At 44.0% G+C, this 20,108-nt stretch overlaps 1 protein-coding gene across 1 annotated transcript in view; it reads right to left on the minus strand.

Annotated features, from left to right (window-relative positions):
• LOC138677399 (uncharacterized) overlaps positions 1 to 20,108 on the minus strand; it is a 628,383-nt gene that overhangs the window by 389,241 nt on the left and 219,034 nt on the right. Inside the window, exon 9 of the mRNA XM_069767493.1 lies at positions 14,065 to 14,367. Within this exon, the coding sequence (XP_069623594.1) occupies positions 14,065 to 14,367 (303 nt within the window). The remainder of the gene's footprint in view (positions 1 to 14,064; positions 14,368 to 20,108) is intronic.

Genomic DNA, 20,108 nt, shown 5'->3' on the forward strand with positions numbered 1-20,108 from the left:
ATCTCAATCACTGTGAAGGAGCCATCAAAGCATGCGTACATAAGAAAATCTGGTGGCCATGCTGTCAAGCCTGTTTTGGATATGCATGAGATCAAGACGATCAAAAAAAGTGCAAGGAGTAAACATGAATATATCAATGACAGTGTTGATGCTTGATTGGAATACCTTGTGACATGATGTAAGCACCTAAGCACGTAGCAGGAGAAGAGAAGAGCACCTCAAAGAGACCTTCACCTATGTGGCTTCGTCAGGAGTAATTGTTCCCCTTTTTGATGAAATTACACAAATTCTGTATTTATGTGACAATTTTACTTCTGAAGATAATTTGATACCCTATATGTCCAAAGACTTGTATGCCCCACCACATTTTTTAATCTGCACCCATCAACATGGCCAAAACATAATTTAGTATTTTTTTTTTATCTTTAGGTGCTTCACAGTAATTCATGAATTCTGGCAGAAACAAATGAAAAATACATTTTGTTCACTAAAATGTGTCTTGAAGCCCAAATTTTTGCTTTTCAAAAAGGTAAAGGGTGAAAATTGAAACGCTTTGTTGTGCAATTTCACTTGAGATAAAATGTCATATATGGTCGGAATTTAGTGTTTGGGCAGATGCCTGTTCTCGGAAAGGAAGAAGAATATTTTGTTTTTGTAGGGTAAATTTGACTGGATTATATTTAGTTACATAGGTTGCAAAAAACCTCGGTCCATCAAGTTCTCCCTTTCTCCACCAATTGTACATTTCGTCACTAATTTAGCTGTAATCCGCAATGTTATGTGTATCAAGGAAATCGTCCAGCCATTTTTTAAAAGCTGTTCTAGTGTCGGCCATTACTACCTCTTGTGGTCGGCATTACACGGTCTGACTGCTCTAACTGTAAAGAACCCTTTCTTATTTAGCTGCCAGAATCACCTTTCTTCCACCTGTAATGAGAGCCCCGTGGTCCTTAATGTGGTCTTTGGAAGGAATAAGTCATGCGCCTTCCTCTGTACTGGCCACTCATAAATTTATACATGTAAATAAGATCTCCTCTGAGGTGTCTTTTTTCTAAGCTAAACAAGCCCAACTTTTCCCACCTCTCATAAAATGAGAGACCTCATCCCATGTAATAATCTAGTTGCCCGTGTTTGAACTGATTCTAACTTCTGAAATCATTTTTAAAATATTGAGCCCAAAACTAGATCCCATATTCTAAATGTGGCCTCACCAGTGATTTATAAAGGGATGACAATACCGTATGTTGGGATCATGGGATTTTATCTCCTATTGCTGAAATCTTGTTGCTTTTGCGGCTGCTGCTTGACATTGAGTGCTGCTGCTCCGCTTACTTGTAACCAGAGTCCCCCGTCCTATTTCGTAGTCCCGAGTATTCTCCCTTCTAATGTATGTGCAGCTATAGGACTACTCCGTCGTCAGTGAGTTACTCTACATTTATCCACATTAAATCTCATTTGCCAGGTGTTTGCCCATCAGACGTCTTATTCAGATCATTTTGGAATATTGTAATGTCAGGGTCAGATTTTTATATCCCACATAGTTTGGTGTCGCCAGCAAAGAATAAGAATAAGACTGACTCTTCACTCTCAATCCCATCCACAAGGTCATTAATAATGAGGTTAAAAAGAATCAGTCCTTGCACAGATCACTGTGGTACCCACTGCTTCCAGGACAGATCCCTGCGGTCCCCACTGCTCCCAGTACAGATCCCTGCGGTCCCCACTGCTCCCAGTACAGATCCCTGTGGTCCCCACTGCTCCCAGTACAGATCCCTGCAGTCCCCCTTGCTCCCAGTACAGATCCCTGCGGTCCCCCTCGCTCCCAGTACAGATCCCTGCGGTCCCCCTTGCTCCCAGCACAGATCCCTGCGGTCCCCACTGCTCCCAGTACAGATCCCTTAGGTCCCCACTGCTTGCATTACAGATCCCTGCGGTCCCCACTGCTCCAAGTACAGATCCCTGCGGTCCCCACTGCTCCCAGTATAGATCCCTTAAACAATAGAATCTAACTCCAAGTAAAGCAAACTTCTGTGAAATCAAACTGTCCACTTAGGAAGCAACACTGATTGACAATCAATTTCACATGCTGTTGTGCAAATGGAATAGACAACAGATGGAAATTATTGGCAATTATCAAGACACTCTCAATAAAGGAGTGGTTCTGCAGGTGGGGACCACAGACCACATCTCAGTACCATTGCTTTCTGGCTGATGTTTTGGTCACTTTCTAATGTTGGTTGTGCTTTCACACTCGTGGTAGCATGAGACGGACTCTACAACCCACACAAGTGGATCAGGTAGTGCAGCTCATCCAGGATGGCACATCAATGCCAGCTGTGGCAAGAAGGTTTGCTGTGTCTGTCAGCGTAGTGTCCCAAGGCAGGAGACATTACCAGGAGACAAGCCAGCACACCAGGAGACATAGAGGGGGCCGTAGGAGGGTAGCAACCGAGCAGCAGGACCGCTACATCAGCCTTTGTGCAAGGAGCAACAGGAGGAGCACTGCCAGAGCCCTTCAAAATGACCTCCAGCAGGCCACAAATGTGCATGTGTCTGCACAATTGGTTAGCAACTGACTCCATGAGGATGGCCTGACACCTGTCTAATGGCCTGACATCTACAGATGGGGGTTGTGCTCACAGCCCAACACTGTGCAGGACGCTTGGCATTTGCCACAGAACATCAGGATTGGCAAATTCGCCACTATCATCCTGTGCTCTTCACAGATGAATGCAGGTTCATTCTGAGCACATGTTACAGATGTGACAGTCTGGAGATGCTGTGGAGAGCGATCTTCTGCCTGCAACGTCCTTCAGCATGACCGGTTTGGCAGTGGGTTAGTAATGGTGTGGGGTGGCATTTCTTTGGAGGGACGCACAGCCCTCCATATGATCACCAGAGGTAGCCTGACTGCTATTAGGTGCTGATATGAGCTCCTCAGACCCCTTGTGAGACCATATCCTGGTGCAATTGGCCTTGGTTTCTTCCTAATGCAGGACAATGCTAGACCTCATGTGGCTGGAATGTGTCAGCAGTTCCTGCAAGAAGGCATTGAAGCTATGGACTGGCCGGCCCATTCCCCAGACTTGAATCCGATTGAACACATCTAGAACATCATGTCTCACACCATCCACCAACATCACGTTGCACCACAGACTGTCCAGGAGTTGGCAAACACTTTAGTCCAGGTCTGGGAGGAGGTCCCTCAGGAGACCATCCGCTGCCTCATCAGTAGCATGCCCAGGCGTTGCACTGTAGGGAGGTCATACAGGTACCTGGAGGCCACACACAATACTGAGCATCATTTTGACTTGTTTTAAGGACAATACATTCTACTTTAATTTTGTGTGTGACTCCAAATCCAGGCCTCTATTGGTAAATTTGATTTCCATTGATGATTTTTGTGTGACTTTTGTTGTCAGCACATTAAACTTTGTACAGAACAAAACATTCAATGAGAATATTTAATTCATTCAGATCTAGGATGTGTTATTTGAGTGTTCCCTTTATTTTTTGAGCAGTGTATACAGTTAGGGCCAGAAATATTTGGACAGTGACACAAGTTTTGTTATTTTAGCTGTTTACAAAAACATGTTCAGAAATACAATTATATATGTAATATGGGCTGAAAGTGCACACTCCCAGCTGCAATATGATAGTTTCCACATCCAAATCGGAGAAAGGGTTTAGGAATCATAGCTCTGTAATGCATAGCGTCCTCTTTTTCAAGGGACCAAAAGTAATTGGACAATGGACTCTAAGGGCTGCAATTAACTCTGAAGGTGTCTCCCTCGTTAACCTGTAATCAATGAAGTAGTTAAAAGGTCAGGGGTGGATTCCAGGTGTGTGGTTTTGCATTTGGAAGCTGTTGCTGTGAGCAGACAACATGCGGTCAAAGGAACTCTCAATTGAGGTGAAGCAGAACATCCTGAGGCTGAAAAAAAAGAAAAAAATCCATCAGAGAGATAGCAGACATGCTTGGAGTAGCAAAATCAACAGTTGGGTACATTCTGAGAAAAAAGGAATTGACTGGTGAGCTTGGGAACTCAAAAAGGCATGGGCGTCCACGGATGACAACAGTGGTGGATGATCGCCGCATACTTAATTTGGTGAAGAAGAAGCCGTTCACAACATCAACTGAAGTCCAGAACACTCTCAGTGAAGTAGGTGTATCTGTCTCTAAGTCAACAGTAAAGAGAAGACTCCATGACAGTAAATACAAAGGGTTCACATCTAGATGCAAACCATTCATCAATACCAAAAATAGACAGAAAAACACCTCAAGAAGCCAGCTCAGTTCTGGAAAAGTATTCTATGGACAGATGAGACACAGATCAACCTGTACCAGAATGATGGGAAGAAAAAAGTTTGGAGAAGAAAGGGAACGGCACATGATCCAAGGCACACCACATCCTCTGTAAAACATGGTGGAGGCAACGTGATGGCATGGGCATGCATGGCTTTCAATGGCACTGGGTCACTTGTGTTTATTGATGACATAAGAGCAGACAAGAGTAGCCGGATGAATTCTGAAGTGGACCGGGATATACTTTCAGCCCAGATTCAGCCAAATGCTGCAAAGTTGATTGGACGGCGCTTCATAGTACAGATGGACAATGACCCCAAGCATACAGCCAAAGCTACCCAGGAGTTCATGAGTGCCAAAAAGTGGAACATTCTGCAATGGCCAAGTCAATCTCCAGATCTAAACCCAATTGAGCATGCATTTCACTTGCTCAAATCCAGACTTAAGACGGAAAGACCCACAAACAAGCAAGACCTGAAGGCTGCGGCTGTAAAGGCCTGGCAAAGCATTAAGAAGGAGGAAACCCAGCGTTTGGTGATGTCCATGGGTTCCAGACTTAAGGCAGTGATTGCCTCCAAAGGATTTGCAACAAAATATTGAAAATAAAAATATTTTGTTTGGGTTATGTTTATTTGTCCAATTACTTTTGACCTCCTAAAATGTGGAGTGTTTGTAAAGAAATGTGTACAATTCCTACATTTTCTATCAGATATTTTTGTTCAACCCTTCAAATTAAACATTACAATCTGCACTTGAATTCTGTTGTAGAGGTTTCATTTCAAATCCAATGTGGTGGCATGCAGAGCCCAACTCGCGAAAATTGTGTCACTGTCCAAATATTTCTGGCCCTAACTGTATATATATATTTTTTTTCTCTGTCATTTCAGCAAACATTTCAGAAATCACGTTCCGCTAGATTTCTGAACCTTAACATGGACAAAACAGAATTCATCATCTTTCCCCCAACTCACGTGACTCCCCCCAACGAACCTATCCATTACAGTAAATGGCTGCCCACTCTCCCCAGTCCCACAAGCTCGCTGCCTCGGGGTAATCCTTGACGCTGATCTCTCCTTCAAACGACATATCCAGGCCCTTTCAACTTCCTTTCGACTTCAACTCAAAAATATTTCACAAATCCGTTCATTCCTCAACCAAGAATCTGCAAAAACCCTAGTCCATGCTCTCATCATCTCTCGCCATGACTACTGCAACCTCCTGCTCTGTGGCCTCCCTTCGAACACTCTCACACCCCTCCAATCTATTCTAAACTCTACTGCCCGACTAATCCACCTGTCCCCCCGCTATTGCCCAGCTTCTCCCCCCTGTCAATCCCTTCACTGGCTCCCCATTGCTCAGAGACTACAGTACAAAACCCTAACCATTACATACAAAGCCATCCACAAACTGTCTCCTCCATACATCTGTGACCTGGTCTCTCGGTACTTTCCTGCACGCAACCTCCAATCCTCACAAGTAGTGTTGAGCGATACCTTCCGATATTTGAAAGAATCGGTATCGGATGGTATCGGCCGATATCCAAAAAATATCAGATATTGCCGATACCGATACCCGATACCAATGCAAGTCAATGGGACACAAATATCGGAATGTATCCTGGATGGTTCTCAGGGTCTGAAGGAGAGGAAACTCTCCTTCAGGCCCTGAGATCCATATTAATGTAAAAAAAAGACTAAAAATAAAAAATATGGATATACTCACCCTCTGACGAACCCTGGCTGTCATTGCTGCGAGCGTCTCCCTCCGTTCACAAGAATGCAGAGAGTGAAGGACCTTCGATGACGTCGCGGTCAGGTGACCTGCATTCTCAGGAACGGAGGCTGACGCTCGCAGCGGTGACAGCCAGGGTTCGCTGGAGAGGTGAGTATATCCATATTTTTTTCTTTATTTTGTACATTAATATGGATCCCAGGGCCTGAAGGAGAGCTTCCTCTCCTCCAGAGCCTGGGAACCACAAGCACCGCACACGCCGAAGATGACTAGGAACTTCCGATTCCGATTTCCGATATCAGAAAAATATTGGAACTCGGTATCGGAATTCCGATACAGCAAATATCGGCCGATACCCGATACTTGCAGTATCGGAATGTTCAGCACTACTCACAAGATATCCTTCTCTACTCCCCTCTTATCTCCTCTTCCCACAATCGTATATAAGATTTCTCTCGCGCATCACCCCTACTCTGGAGCTCTCTACCACAACATATGAGACTCTCACCTACCATCGAAACCTTCAAAAAGAACCTGAAGACCCACCACTTCTGACAAGCCTATAACCTGCAGTAACCACCGATCGACCAAACCGCTGCATGACCAGCTCTACCCTCACTTACTGTATCCTCACCCATCCTTTGTAGATTGTGAGCCCTCGCTGGCAGGGTCCTCTCTCCTCCTGTACCAGTTATGACTTGTATTGTTTAAGATTATTGCACTTGTTTTTATTAAGTATACCCCTCCTTACATGTAAAGCGCCATGGAATAAATGGCGCTATAACAATAAATAATAATAATATAGCTATATTATAAATTAATTCGAGAAACTTTGAAAAATTATTGCATAATCTGTTGTGAATTCCGCTCTTGGGCTCCCTCCGGTGGTTGTAAGGAGCATTTTTGTGAGTTCTGCTCTTGGGCTCCCTCCTGTGGTTTTTAGTGGTATGGCTGCTTCTTGGATTTAGCTTCAGCAGCTGTTTTCACTGATCGTCTTTCTGGCTCGGCTATATTTGTCTGGCCTTATCCCTCATTCAATGCCAGTTGTCAATTGTTCCTGCCTGGAGTCATTGCTCTTAGGACTTTCCTGACACTCTGACCAGTTCATCAAAGCTAAGTCCTTGCTTGTCCTTTTGCGGTTCACTTGTTGTGGACTTTGTTGTTCAGCACTTTCTTTGTTTTTGTTCATTTGTCCAGCTTTTCAGTATGGATCTATTCAGCTAAGCTGGAAGCTCTGGGCAGCAGAGTTTGCCCTCCACACCTTTAGTCAGGTGTGGAGATTTTTGCATTTCTCTGCGGTGGACTTTTTCTAGTTTTTTTTACTGACGGCACAGCGTTCTGTTCTGTACTATTTCTATTTAGCTAGAAGTGGCCTCCTGTGCTAAATCTTGTTTCATACTACGTATGTCATTTCCTTCTCCTCTCACAGTCATTATTTGTGGGGGGCTAATCTATCCTTTGGGGATTTTCTCTGAGGCAAGATAGTTTTCCTGCTTCTATCTTTAGGGGTAGTTAGCTCTTAGGCTGTGACGAGATGCCTAGGCAGAGTTAGGAGCATTCCACGGCTACTTCTAGTGTTGTGTTGAGCTTAGGGACTGCGGTCAGTATAGTTGCCACATGCTCAGAGCTAGACGCATGTCGCTCCTTAATCACCAGATCATAACAGTACAACTGGCCAAATATGAGCTGAATGCATCTCAAAAGAAGGAAGAGAAAAAGAGTTCTGAGCCATTTATTTTTCTTTAGTTTGTTTTGTCTTTTTCCTTCCTCTTGATCTCTGGTTGATTCGGGATTTGGATGCAGGCATGGATGTTCAGGGTTTGTTTTCTCGTGTGGATCACCTTGCTGCAAGAGTACAGAGTATTCAAGATTATGTTGTTCAGACTCCGGCCTTAGAGCCTAGAATTCCTACTCCGGATTTGTTTTACGGGGATAGATCTAAGTTGTTGAACTTTAAAAATAACTGCAAATTGTTTTTTGCTCTGAAACCCCGTTCCTCTGGTGACCCCATTCAGCAAGTAAAGATAGTTATTTCTCTGCTGCGTGGCGACCCTCAGGACAGGGCATTCTCTCTTGAGTCAGGGAATCCGGCATTGCTTAATGTAGATGCATTTTTTTCAATCGCTCGGATTATTGTATGACGAACCTAACTCTTTAGAGCATGCTGAGAAAACACTGTTGGCCCTGTGTCAGGGTCAGGAAGCGGCAGAATTATACTGCCAGAAATTTAGAAAATGGTCTGTGCTCACTAAATGGAATGAGGACGCTCTGGCAGCAATTTTCAGAAAGGGTCTTTCTGAAGCCCTTAAAGATGTTATGGTGGGGTTTCCCACGCCTGTTGGTTTGAGCGAATCTATGTCTCTGGCCATTCAGACTGATCGGCGCCTGCGCGAATGCAAAGTGGTGCACCATATGGCAGTGTCCTCTGAGCAAAGTCCTGAGCCCATGCAATGTGATAGGATTTTGACTAGAGCGGAACAGAGGGGATACAGACGTCAGAATGGGCTGTGCTTTTACTGTGGTGATTCTGCTCATGCTATTTCTGATTGCCCTAAGCGTATTAAGAGGGTCGCTAGATCTGTTACCATTAGTACTGTGCAGCCTAAGTTTCTCCTGTCTGTGACCCTGATTTGCTCATTGTCATCTTTGTCTGTCATGGCATTTGTGGATTCAGGCGCTGCTCTGAACTTAATGGACTTAGAATTTGCTAGGCGCTCTGGTTTTTCTTTGCAGCCTTTGCAGAGTCCCATACCCTTGAGGGGTATTGATGCTACACCATTGGCCAAGAATAAACCTCAGTATTGGACTCAGCTGACTATGTGCATGGCTCCTGCACATCAGGAAGATTGCCGTTTTCTGGTGTTGCATAATTTACATGATGTTGTTGTACTGGGTTTTCCATGGTTACAAGTACACAATCCTGTGCTGGATTGGAAATCAATGTCTGTGACTAGTTGGGGTTGTCAAGGGGCACATAGTGACGTTCCTTTGATGTCAATTTCCTCTTTCCTCTTCCCCCTCTTCTGATGTTCCTGAATTTTTGTTAGATTTCCAGGATGTATTCGATGAGCCCAAGTCCAGTTCCCTTCCTCCACATAGGGACTGTGATTGTGCTATTGACTTGATTCCTGGCTGTAAGTTCCCTAAGGGCCGACTTTTCAACCTGTCTGTGCCAGAGCATGCCGCCATGCAGAGCTATGTTAAGGAGTCTTTAGAGAAGGGGCATATTCGGCCGTCTTCGTCACCATTGGGAGCGGGATTCTTTTTTGTTGCCAAGAAGGATGGCTCCTTAAGACCCTGTATTGATTATCGCCTTCTTAATAAGATCACGGTCAAATTCCAATACCCTTTACTTGTGCTCTCTGACTTGTTTGCTAGGATTAAGGGGGCTAGTTGGTTTACCAAGATTGACCTTCGAGGGGCATATAATCTTGTTCGTATTAAACAGGGTGACGAATGGAAGACTGCATTTAATACGCCCGAAGGCCATTTTGAATACCTGGTGATGCCATTCGGGCTTTCTAATGCTCCTTCTGTATTTCAGTCCTTTATGCATGATATTTTCCGCAATTATCTTGACAAATTCTTGATTGTGTATTTGGATGATATTTTGATTTTTTCCGATGATTGGGAGTCTCATGTGAAGCAGGTTAGGATGGTATTCCAGATCCTTCGTGATAATGCTCTATTTGTGAAGGGGTCTAAGTGCTTATTTGGAGTTCAGAAGATCTCTTTTTTGGGGTTTATTTTTTCTCCTTCGTCTATAGAAATGGATCCTGTTAAGGTCCAAGCCATTCATGACTGGATTCAACCCACATCTGTGAAGAGCCTTCAGAAATTTTTGGGCTTTGCTAATTTTTATCGCCGTTTCATTGCCAACTTCTCTAGTGTGGTTAAACCCCTGACCGATTTGACGAAGAAAGGCGCTGATGTGACTAATTGGTCCTCTTAGGCTGTTGAGGCCTTTCAGGAGCTTAAACGCCGATTTACTTCTGCCCCTGTCTTGCGTCAGCCGGATGTTTCTCTTCCTTTTCATGTTGAGGTTGCGCTTCTGAGATTGGGGCAGGGGCCGTTTTGTCACAGAGGAATTCTGATGGTTCCTTGATGAAGCCATGTGCCTTCTTTTCCCGAAAGTTTTCACCTGTGGAACGCAATTATGATGTCGGCAATCGGGAGTTGTTGGCTATGAAGTGGGCATTTGAGGAGTGGCGACATTGGCTTGAGGGAGCCAAGCACCGCATTGTGGTCTTGACCGATCATAAGAATTTGATTTACCTTGAGTCGGCCAAGCGGCTGAACCCTAGACAGGCTCGGTGGTCCCTGTTTTTCTCCCGTTTTGATTTTGTGGTCTCATATCTTCCAGGATCTAAGAATGTTAAGGCAGATGCCCTCTCTAGGAGTTTTTTGCCGGATTCTCCTGGAGTCCTTGAGCCCGTTGGCATTCTTAGGGAAGGGGTGATTCTGTCTGCCATCTCCCCTGATTTGCGGCAGGCGCTTTAGGAATTTCAGGCTGATAAGCCTGACCGCTGTCCTGTGGGGAAGCTGTTTGTTCCTGACAGATGGACAAGTAAGGTAATTTCTGAGGTCCATTGTTCTGTGTTGGCCAGTCATCCTGGGATTTTTGGTACCAGAGATTTGGTTGCTAGGTCCTTTTGGTGGCCTTCCTTGTCGCGGGATGTGCGTTCTTTTGTGCAGTCCTGTGGGACTTGTACCCAGGCTAAGCCTTGCTGATCCCGCGCTAGTGGGTTGCTTTTGCCTTTGCCCGTCCCGGAGAGGCCTTGGACGCATATTTCCATGGATTTTATTTCGGATCTTCCTGTGTCCCAGAGGATGTCTGTTATCTAGGTTGTTTGTGACCGGTTCTCTAAAATGGTCCATTTGGTACCTTTGCCTAATTGCCTTCCTCCTCTGATTTGGTTCCATTGTTTTTTCAGCATGTGGTTCGTTTGCATGGCATTCCGGAGAATATTGTGTCTGACAGAGGTTCCCAGTTTGTTTCCAGGTTTTGGCGGGCCTTTTGTGCTAGGATGGGAATTGATTTGTCTTTTTCTTCGGCGTTCCATCCTCAGACAAATGGCCAAACTGAGCGAATTAATCAGACCTTGGAAACCTATTTGAGATGCTTTGTGTCTGCTGATCAGGATGATTGGGTGACTTTCTTGCTGTTGGCTGAGTTTGCCCTTAATAATCGGGCCAGTTCGGCTACTTTGGTTTCGCCTTTCTTTTGTAATTTTGGTTTCCATCCTCGTTTTTCTTCTGGGCAGGTTGAGCCTTCTGATTGTCCTGGTGTAGATTCTGTGATGGACAGGTTACAGCAGATTTGGCTCATGTGGTAGACATTTTGACGTTGTCCCAGGAAAAGGCTCAGCGTTTTGCTAACCGCCGTCGGTGTGTTGGTCCTCGGCTTTGTGTGGGGGATTTGGTTCGGTTGTCCTCTCGTCATGTTCCTATGAAGGTTTCTTCCCCTAAGTTCAAGCCTCGGTCTATTGGTCCTTATACGATTTCTGAGATTATCAATCCTGTGTATTTTCATTTGGTCCTTCCAGCCTCTTTTGCCATCCACAATGTTTTCCATAGATCTTTGTTTTGGAGATATGTGGTGCCCGTTGTTCCATCTGTTGATCCTCCTGCCCCGATGTTGGTTGAGGTGGAGTTGGAATATGTGGTTGAGAAAATTTTGGATTCTCGTTTTTCGAGGCGGAAGCTTCAGTATCTTGTCAAGTGGAAGGGTTATGGCCAGGAGGATAATTCTTGGGTTGTTGCCTCCGATGTTCATGCCGCCGATTTGGTTCGTGCTTTTCATTTGGCTCATCCTGATCGGCCTGGGGGCTCTGGTGTGGGTTCGGTGACCCCTCCTTAAGGGGGGGGTACTGTTGTGAATTCCGCTCTTGGGCTCCCTCCGGTGGTTGTAAGTAGCATTTTTGTGAGTTCTGCTCTTGGGCTCCCTCCTGTTGTTTTTAGTGGTATGGCTGCTTCTTAGATTTAGCTTCAGCAGCTGTTTTCACTGATCGTCTTTCTGGCTCAGCTATATTTGTCTGGCCTTATCCCTCATTCAATGCCAGTTGTCAATTGTTCCTGCCTGGAGTCATTGCTCTTAGGACTTTCCTGACACTCTGACCAGTTCATCAAAAGCTAAGTCCTTGCTTGTCCTTTTGCGGTTCACTTGTTGTGGACTTTGTTGTTCAGCACTTTCTTTGTTTTTGTTCATTTGTCCAGCTTTTCAGTATAGATCTATTCAGCTAAGCTGGAAGCTCTGGGCAGCAGAGTTTGCCCTCCACACCTTTAGTCAGGTGTGGAGATTTTTGCATTTCTCTGCGGTGGACTTTTTCTAGTTTTTATTACTGACCGCACAGCATTCTGTCCTGTACTATTTCTATCTAGCTAGAAGTGGCCTCCTGTGCTAAATCTTGTTTCATACTACGTATGTCATTTCCTTCTCCTCTCACAGTCATTATTTGTGGGGGGCTAATCTATCCTTTGGGGATTTTCTCTGAGGCAAGATAGTTTTCCTGCTCCTATCTTTAGGGGTAGTTAGCTCTTAGGCTGTGACGAGATGCCTAGGCAGAGTTAGGAACATTCCACGGCTACTTCTAGTGTTGTGTTGAGCTTAGGGATTGCGGTCAGTATAGTTGTCACCTGCTCAGAGCTAGACGCATGCCGCTCCTTAATCACCAGATCATAACAATAATCATAGAAATATGCTTCCTTCACCACTTCATTCTTGAGCTGATCATTCAGTTTGAAAACTGCAAAAATAAGTCACAATCAAGGTAAGGTGTACTGATATCTCATTGCTATAGATCACAGCTCAATATTGAAGTCTATGTAGAGCGGGAGAATGAGGAGAAGCAAAGAGTTTGGCACAGATTCACATAGCCTATGCTGCTGCTTTCTATTAGGAATTGTACCTCACCTTAAAGCTGGATTCACAACAACACTCCTCAATGCTGCTGTATAATTCCCTACATGCGGTTGTTTTCTATGAATTTTTTATCTGACCAGTTCTAGACTTTCCGCTACACTGCTCAGTAGTGCTGCATGACGTCCTACATGTTTACTGAAAGTAAACTACAATGAGACAAAAAGCTCTTAAAGGGAACCTGACACCCCCAAAAATGGAAATTGAGCTAAGCCCACCGGCATCAGGGGCTTATCTACAGCATTATGTAATGCTGTAGCTAAGCCCCCGATGTATCCTTCCATTTTGGAGGTGACAGGTTTCCTTTAAAAATGCTATTGAGTCATATTGTCTGCCTGGGTGAGGGAGAAGCTAGGTGCATAACAATGCTAAGAGGGTGAGGGAGTCCAAACACTAGGAAAGGAGAGAGTGGGAACCCCTAGACAGATATTACAAAACCTTGTCTGCCCTAATATCCCTAAATCGGTTCTGCACTTATCACTGATCAGGAACCTAATCCCTGACTGCCCCTCGCCCCTTTGACCCTGGATAATGAGGGGACGGGGTGTCACTAGTCAGCCCCCCTTACCACTAAAGATAAAGCAGGAGGACAAAATGAGGAATACACTTAGCTTGAGATGACACAAGCAAGCAATCCAAGAAGAAACTAGTAAACTTCTAGCACTTCCATCTGGCAGAGGTAAATAGAGCTAACAGTAGTACCTTGCTGAAGGGACTCAGGGTAATTAAACAACCAGCAAGAGTGTTTCAATAAGCAGCACAAGGTGGAGGTCACTGCTAGGTCCTAAAGGGAGAAGGATATCACTCCATAACAGAGATGCACAAATCAAGAAAGTGTTTGCAAAGCCAAGAGCAATGTCCTTCTACAGCCAGATCCAAAATGACTGTCTGTTGCACCCGGCACACCCGTGACACATATAATGGACAGAAATGATTCTTGAAATTTGATCTTTCAAATGATATTCCTTATATACACATGAAAAGTTATGAATACTCACCTGAAATCACAAGTATGCTTTAAGGATTTGCACATCTGTAGAGATCATCAGCTTCCTTCATAAAATGTAAAGTAAAAAAGACAGAGTGTTGCGTAATGAGTCAGACTTACTAAAGATGGGCTTTGGTCGATATCTTCTTTTCATTTCACAGTCCTTTTTTTCCAACGTTACAATGACTTCTCCATTGTATTTTTTTATAACAGCATAAGCCATAAACTTCTCCGTGTCCTCCCAGTCACTGATAATATCACACAGTTCTCGTATCCTCTCCTTCGATGTCGGTTTCTGGATCACAGTATTGTACTGTTCCTCAGTCAGCAGATGTAGGTACCAGAGATCTCTTAGAATGAGAAACTCATACTTTATCCGTCTAATAAGAGTTGATTGATGACGGTCTATAAAATTTGTTTTGTCTGCAGAGTGGGGGAAAATAAAGAGATAAATATACCTTTAATTACATGTCTGAAGATGCTCCTCGATTATTCCTCACTGACTATTTCACTTAAGAAAATTGTTCCTGTTTTTCAACTTCTGATACAATAGAGACAACATGCTAAACTAAAGGCTCCTGAAATGCCTCTTTTTGCCACAGACCATGTTTATTTTGTGTTTTTAAATACTTGACTCACTCGACAAGGTGATATAACATCGTTAAAAGGATGTATCTGTGGAGCTAGAGCCATGAAATGTACAATTCACTGATAATAGATTTACAACAATATGTTCTAAAAAATATTACACTTCATTATTGTTTTGTCTGGCACGTTATTGTTGACCACATCAAAAACCAAATGATAGCTGCACTTCCTCATCTTTTTCTAAGCAGAAAAGAAGACAGTGGAATCGCTCCCTTTGTGTCTGCATTGTTCCAAGAAGAAATTGCGTCAGTCATAACCACAAAGAAATAATTATTTAAGCTTTTCAATCTTGGAAAGGTTATAAGATCATCAGCAACCAATTTTCGATTCACTATTTGATGTCAAGAATTTCTTTTTGTAAAGACTCTCACAGCAAAACCCAATGTTTATGTTCATTAATGCACAACAAGAAAATAATAAAAAAAAAATAAGGAACTCAAGTAATTTCCAGGACTATCCCTGTTGTGTCAGTGATTCATATAGCTATCCTCTAAAATAAGATCTCCTCCTATATTATACTCCATCCTAGTGATTACAACAGTCCTCAGCACACCTCCCCCAGCCTGGATCTTTCTGTACATTCCTCTCAACCAAGTGAGTGTCAAATCTTGTCCTGGACCTGTTACAATGACATCTGTTTGGGAGTATGGCAGTTCCAGGTGACATTCTGTGGGTGGTAATGAAGTAAACATTATGACTAGTAGCTTTGAGTAGTTGACATTAATAGTGTCCACTATTGGTGTGTGTCCTACTAAGGAGTAATCAGCTCCATGATATGGCCATTAGCACCACAGACAGCATCACACCTATTAACCCCTTCCTGACCTTTGACGCACCGTATGCGTCATGAAAACCTGTGCCAATCCGACCTGTGACCCAACATATGCGTCATGGTCGGATCGCGCTCCTGCAGGCCGGGTGAAAGGGTTAACTGTAATTTCACCCGACCTGCAGGGACAGGGGGAGTTGTACTTGAGCCGAGGGGGGTGGCTTCGCCCCCCGTGGCTACAAATCGCTCTGATTGGCTGTTGAAAGTGATGTTTCACTTTCACTTTCAATCAGAACAATAGTAATATTTCACCAATGAAAATTGGTGAAATATTACAATCCAGCCAAGGCCAATGCTGCAATAGCATCAGCCATGGCTGGAGATCGTGATGTCACCCCCCCACCGCCACTCATCTCCTCCCCTCCGTCCGGTCATTAGCTGTCCTCAGCTCCCCTCCGTCCTCCTGTCCGCTCCCCCGCTGTCCGATCTCCTCCCCCTGCTGTCCGATCCCCCCCATCATACTTACCGACCTCCCGTGTCCCTCCCCGTGTCCGTCCGTCTTCTCCATGGGCGCCGCCATCTTGCAAAATGGCGGGCGCATACGCAATGCGCCCGCCGAATCTGCCGGCCGGCAGATTCGTTACAAGTACATTTTGATCGCTGTGATAGGTTCTATCACAGCGATCAAAATAAAAAAAATAATAAATACCCCCCCTTTATCACCCCCATAGGTAGGGACAAAAATAAAACAATGAAAATATAAAAATTTTTCCCCACTAGGGTTAGGGCTAGGGCAAGGGTTAGGGTTAGGGCTAGGGCTAGGGTTAGTGTTAGGGTTAGAATTATGGTTAGAACTAGGGTTAGGGTTAGAATTAGGCTATGTGCACATGGTGCGGATTTGGCTGCGGATCCGCAGCGGATTCGCCACTGCGCATTCGTAGCAGTTTTCCATCAGGTTTACAGTACCACGTAAACCTATGGAAAACAAAATCCGCTGTGCCCATGGTGCGGAAATGCTGTGTTGTATTTTCCGCAGCATGTCAATTCTTTGCGCGGATTCCGCAGCGTTTTACAAATGTTCCTCAATAGGAATCCACAAGTGAAATCTGCACAAAAAACACTGGAAATCCACAGGTAAAACACAGTGCCTTTTACCTGCGGATTTTTCAAAAATGGTGCAGAAAAATCTCACACGAATCCGCAACGTGGGCACATAGCCTTAGGGTTAGGGTTGGAATTAGAGTTAGGGTTGGAATTAGGGCTAGGGTTGGAAATAGGGTTAGGATTAGACTGTGGTTAAGGATATGGTTAGGGGTGTGTTGGGGTTAGGCTTGTGGTTAGGGTTAGGGTTAGGATTAGGGTTAGGGTTGGGATTAGGGTTACGATTAGGGTTAGGTGTTATGATATGGTGGTCTAGGAGCAACATGGAACGAGCTCTGAAGGAAGTGGTATCTGTACTCACCGCAGTCCCTAAGCTCAACACAACACTAGAAGTAGCCGTGGAATGTTCCTAACTCTCCTTAGGCATCTCGTCACAGCCTAAGAAATAACTACCCCTAAAGAAAGAAGCAGGAAAACTATCTTGCCTCAGAGAAAATCCCCAAAGGATAGATTAGCCCCCCACAAATAATGACTGTGAGTGGAGAGGGAAAAGACATACACAGAATGAAACCAAGATGAGCACAGGAGGCCAGTCTAGCTAAATAGATAGGACAGGATGGAATACTGTGCGGTCAGTATAACATAGTAACATAGTAACATAGTTAGTAAGGCCGAAAAAAGACATTTGTCCATCCAGTTCAGCCTATATTCCATCATAATAAATCCCCAGATCTACGTCCTTATACAGAACCTAATAATTGTATGATACAATATTGTTCTGCTCCAGGAAGACATCCAGGCCTCTCTTGAACCCCTCGACTGAGTTCGCCATCACCACCTCCTCAGGCAAGCAATTCCAATAAAACACTACAAAAATCCATGCAGAGTTTACAAAAAATCTCCACACCTGACTAAAGGTGTGGAGGGCAAATCTGCCTCCCAGAGCTTCCAGCAAGACAGAATTAATTCACACTGATAAGCTGGACAAACATAGAAAGCACAGAATGGATAAGTCCACAATCTATGGACAGAAAAGAGCAAGCAAAAACTTAGCTTAGCTGAACTGGTCAGGATAACAGGGAACTCCAAAGAGATGTGAATCCAACCAGGAACCATTTACAAGTGGCACTGGCTGAAGAAAGAGCCAGACCTAAATAGCCGAGCAGAAGAGACGATAAGTGGAGGCAGCTGATGACAGCTAACTCCAAGGAGCAGCCATACCACTAGAAACCACAAGAGGGAGCCCAAGAGCAGAACTCACAAAAGTGCCACTTACAACCACCGGAGGGAGCCCAAGAGCGGAATTCACAACAGTTAGGGTTGGGATTAGGGTTAGGGGTGTGTTGGGGTTAGGGTTGTGATTAGGGTTGTGGCTCCAGTTGGGATTATGGTTAGGGGTGTGTTGGGGTTAGTGTTGGAGTCAGAATTGAGGGGTTTCCACTGTTTAGCCACATCAGGGGTCTCCAAACGCAACATGGCGCCACCATTGATTCCAGCCATTGATTCCACCATTGATTCTTGCATTCAAAAAGTCAAATGGTGCTCCCTCCCTTCCGAGCCCTGACGTGCCCCCAAACAGTGGTTTACCCCCACATATGGGGTACCAGCATACTCAGGACAAACTGGGCAACATATATTGGGGTCCAATTTCTCCTGGTACACTTGTGGAAATAAAAAATTGCTTGCTGAAACATCATTTTTGAGGAAAGAAAAATGATTTTTTTATTTTCATGGCTCTGCGTTGTAAACTTCTGTGAAGCACTTGGGGGTTCAAACTGCTCACCACACATCTAGATAAGTTCCTTGGGGGGTCTAGTTTCCAAAATGGGGTCACTTTTGGGGGTTGCTGCTGATTAGGCACATCAGGGGCTCTGCAAACGCAACGTGACGCCCACAGACCATTCCATCAAAGTCTGCATTTCAAAAGTCACTACTTCCCTTCTAAGCCCCGACGAGTGCCCAAACAGTGGTTTACCCCCACATATGGGGTATCAGTGTACTCAGGACAAACTGGGCAACAATTATTGGTGTCCAATTTCTCCTGCTACCCTTGTGAAAATAAAAAATTGCTAGCTAAACATATTTTTTGAGGAAAGAAAAATGATTTTTTATTTTCACGGCTCTGCGTTGTAAACTTCTGTGAAGCACTTGGGAGTTTAAAGTGGTCACCTCACATCTAGATTAGTTCCATGTGAGGTCTAGTTTCCAAAATGTTGTCACATGTGGGGGAGCTCCAATGTTTAGGCACTCAGGGGATCTCCAAACGCGACATGGTGTCCGCTAACGATAGGAGATCATTTTTCATTCAAAATTCAAATGGCGCTCCTTCCCTTCCTAGCCTTGCCGTGTACACAAACAGTGGTTTGTGACCATATATGAGGTATCGGTGTACTCAGGAGAAATTGCCCAATAAATTTTAGGATCCATTTTATCCTGTTGCCTACGTGGAAATGAACAAATTGGGGCTAAAATAATTTTTTTGTGGAAAAAAAGTACTTTTTCATTTTTACGGATCAATTTGTGAAGCACCTGGGGGTTCAAAGTGCTCACTGTGTATCTAGATAAGCTCCTTGGGGGGTCTAGTTTCCAAAATAGGGGCATTTGTGGGGGAGCTCCAATATTAAGGCACACAGGGGCTCTCCAAATGCAACATGGTGTTCGCTAAAGATTGGAGCCAATTTTTCATTGAAAAAGTCAACTAGCGCTCCTTCCCTTCCGAGCCCTGTCGTGCGCCCAAACAGTGGTTTCCCACCACATATGGGGTATCAGCATACTCAGGACAAATTGTACAATAATATTTGGGGTCCAGTTTTCCTTTTTACATTTGAGAAAATTAAAAAATTGTTGCTAAAACATCATTTTTGTGACTAAACAGTTAAATGTTATTTTTTTCCTTCCATGTTGCTTCTGCTGCTGTGAAGCACCTGAAGGGTTAATAAACTTCTTGAATGTGGTTTTGAGTACCTTGAGGGGTGCAGTTTTCAGCATGGTGTCACTTTTGGGTATTTTCAGCCATATAGACCCCTCAAACTGACTTCAAATGTGAGGTGGTCCCTAAAAAAATGGTTTTGTAAATTTCGTTGTAAAAATGAGAAATCGCTGGTCAAATTTTAACCCTTATAGCTTCCTAGCAAAAAAAAAAATGTATTTCCAAAATTGTGCTGATGTAAAGTAGACATGTGGGTAATGTTATTTGTTAAGTATTTTGTGTCACATATCTCTCTCGTTTAACAGAATAAAAATTCAAAATTTGAAAATTGCTAAATTTTCAAACTTTTAGCCAAATTTCCACTTTTTTCACAAATAAATGCAAAAATTATCGACCTAAATTTACCACTAACATGAAGCCCAATATGTCATGAAAGAACAATCTCAGAACCGCTAGGATTTGTTGAAGCATTCCCGAGTTATTACCTCATAAAGGGACACTGGTCAGAATTGCAAAAAACGGCCAGGTCATTAAGGTCAAAATAGGCTGGGTCATGAAGGGGTTAAACGCTCAGTATACTGCATAGAGGTGCCAGTTATAGGCTTCACTCCTCTGCTTCTACCTAGCTAGTAGGACTCCTGTTTTTAACTTTGGCTTTTGTTATGCATAATTGTCTGCTTCACATTTCTTTTCCAGTTCCTGACATATTGGTATTGA

Source organism: Ranitomeya imitator, chromosome 4, assembly GCF_032444005.1.
Source record: "Ranitomeya imitator isolate aRanImi1 chromosome 4, aRanImi1.pri, whole genome shotgun sequence".
Taxonomy (NCBI): Eukaryota; Metazoa; Chordata; class Amphibia; order Anura; family Dendrobatidae; genus Ranitomeya; species Ranitomeya imitator.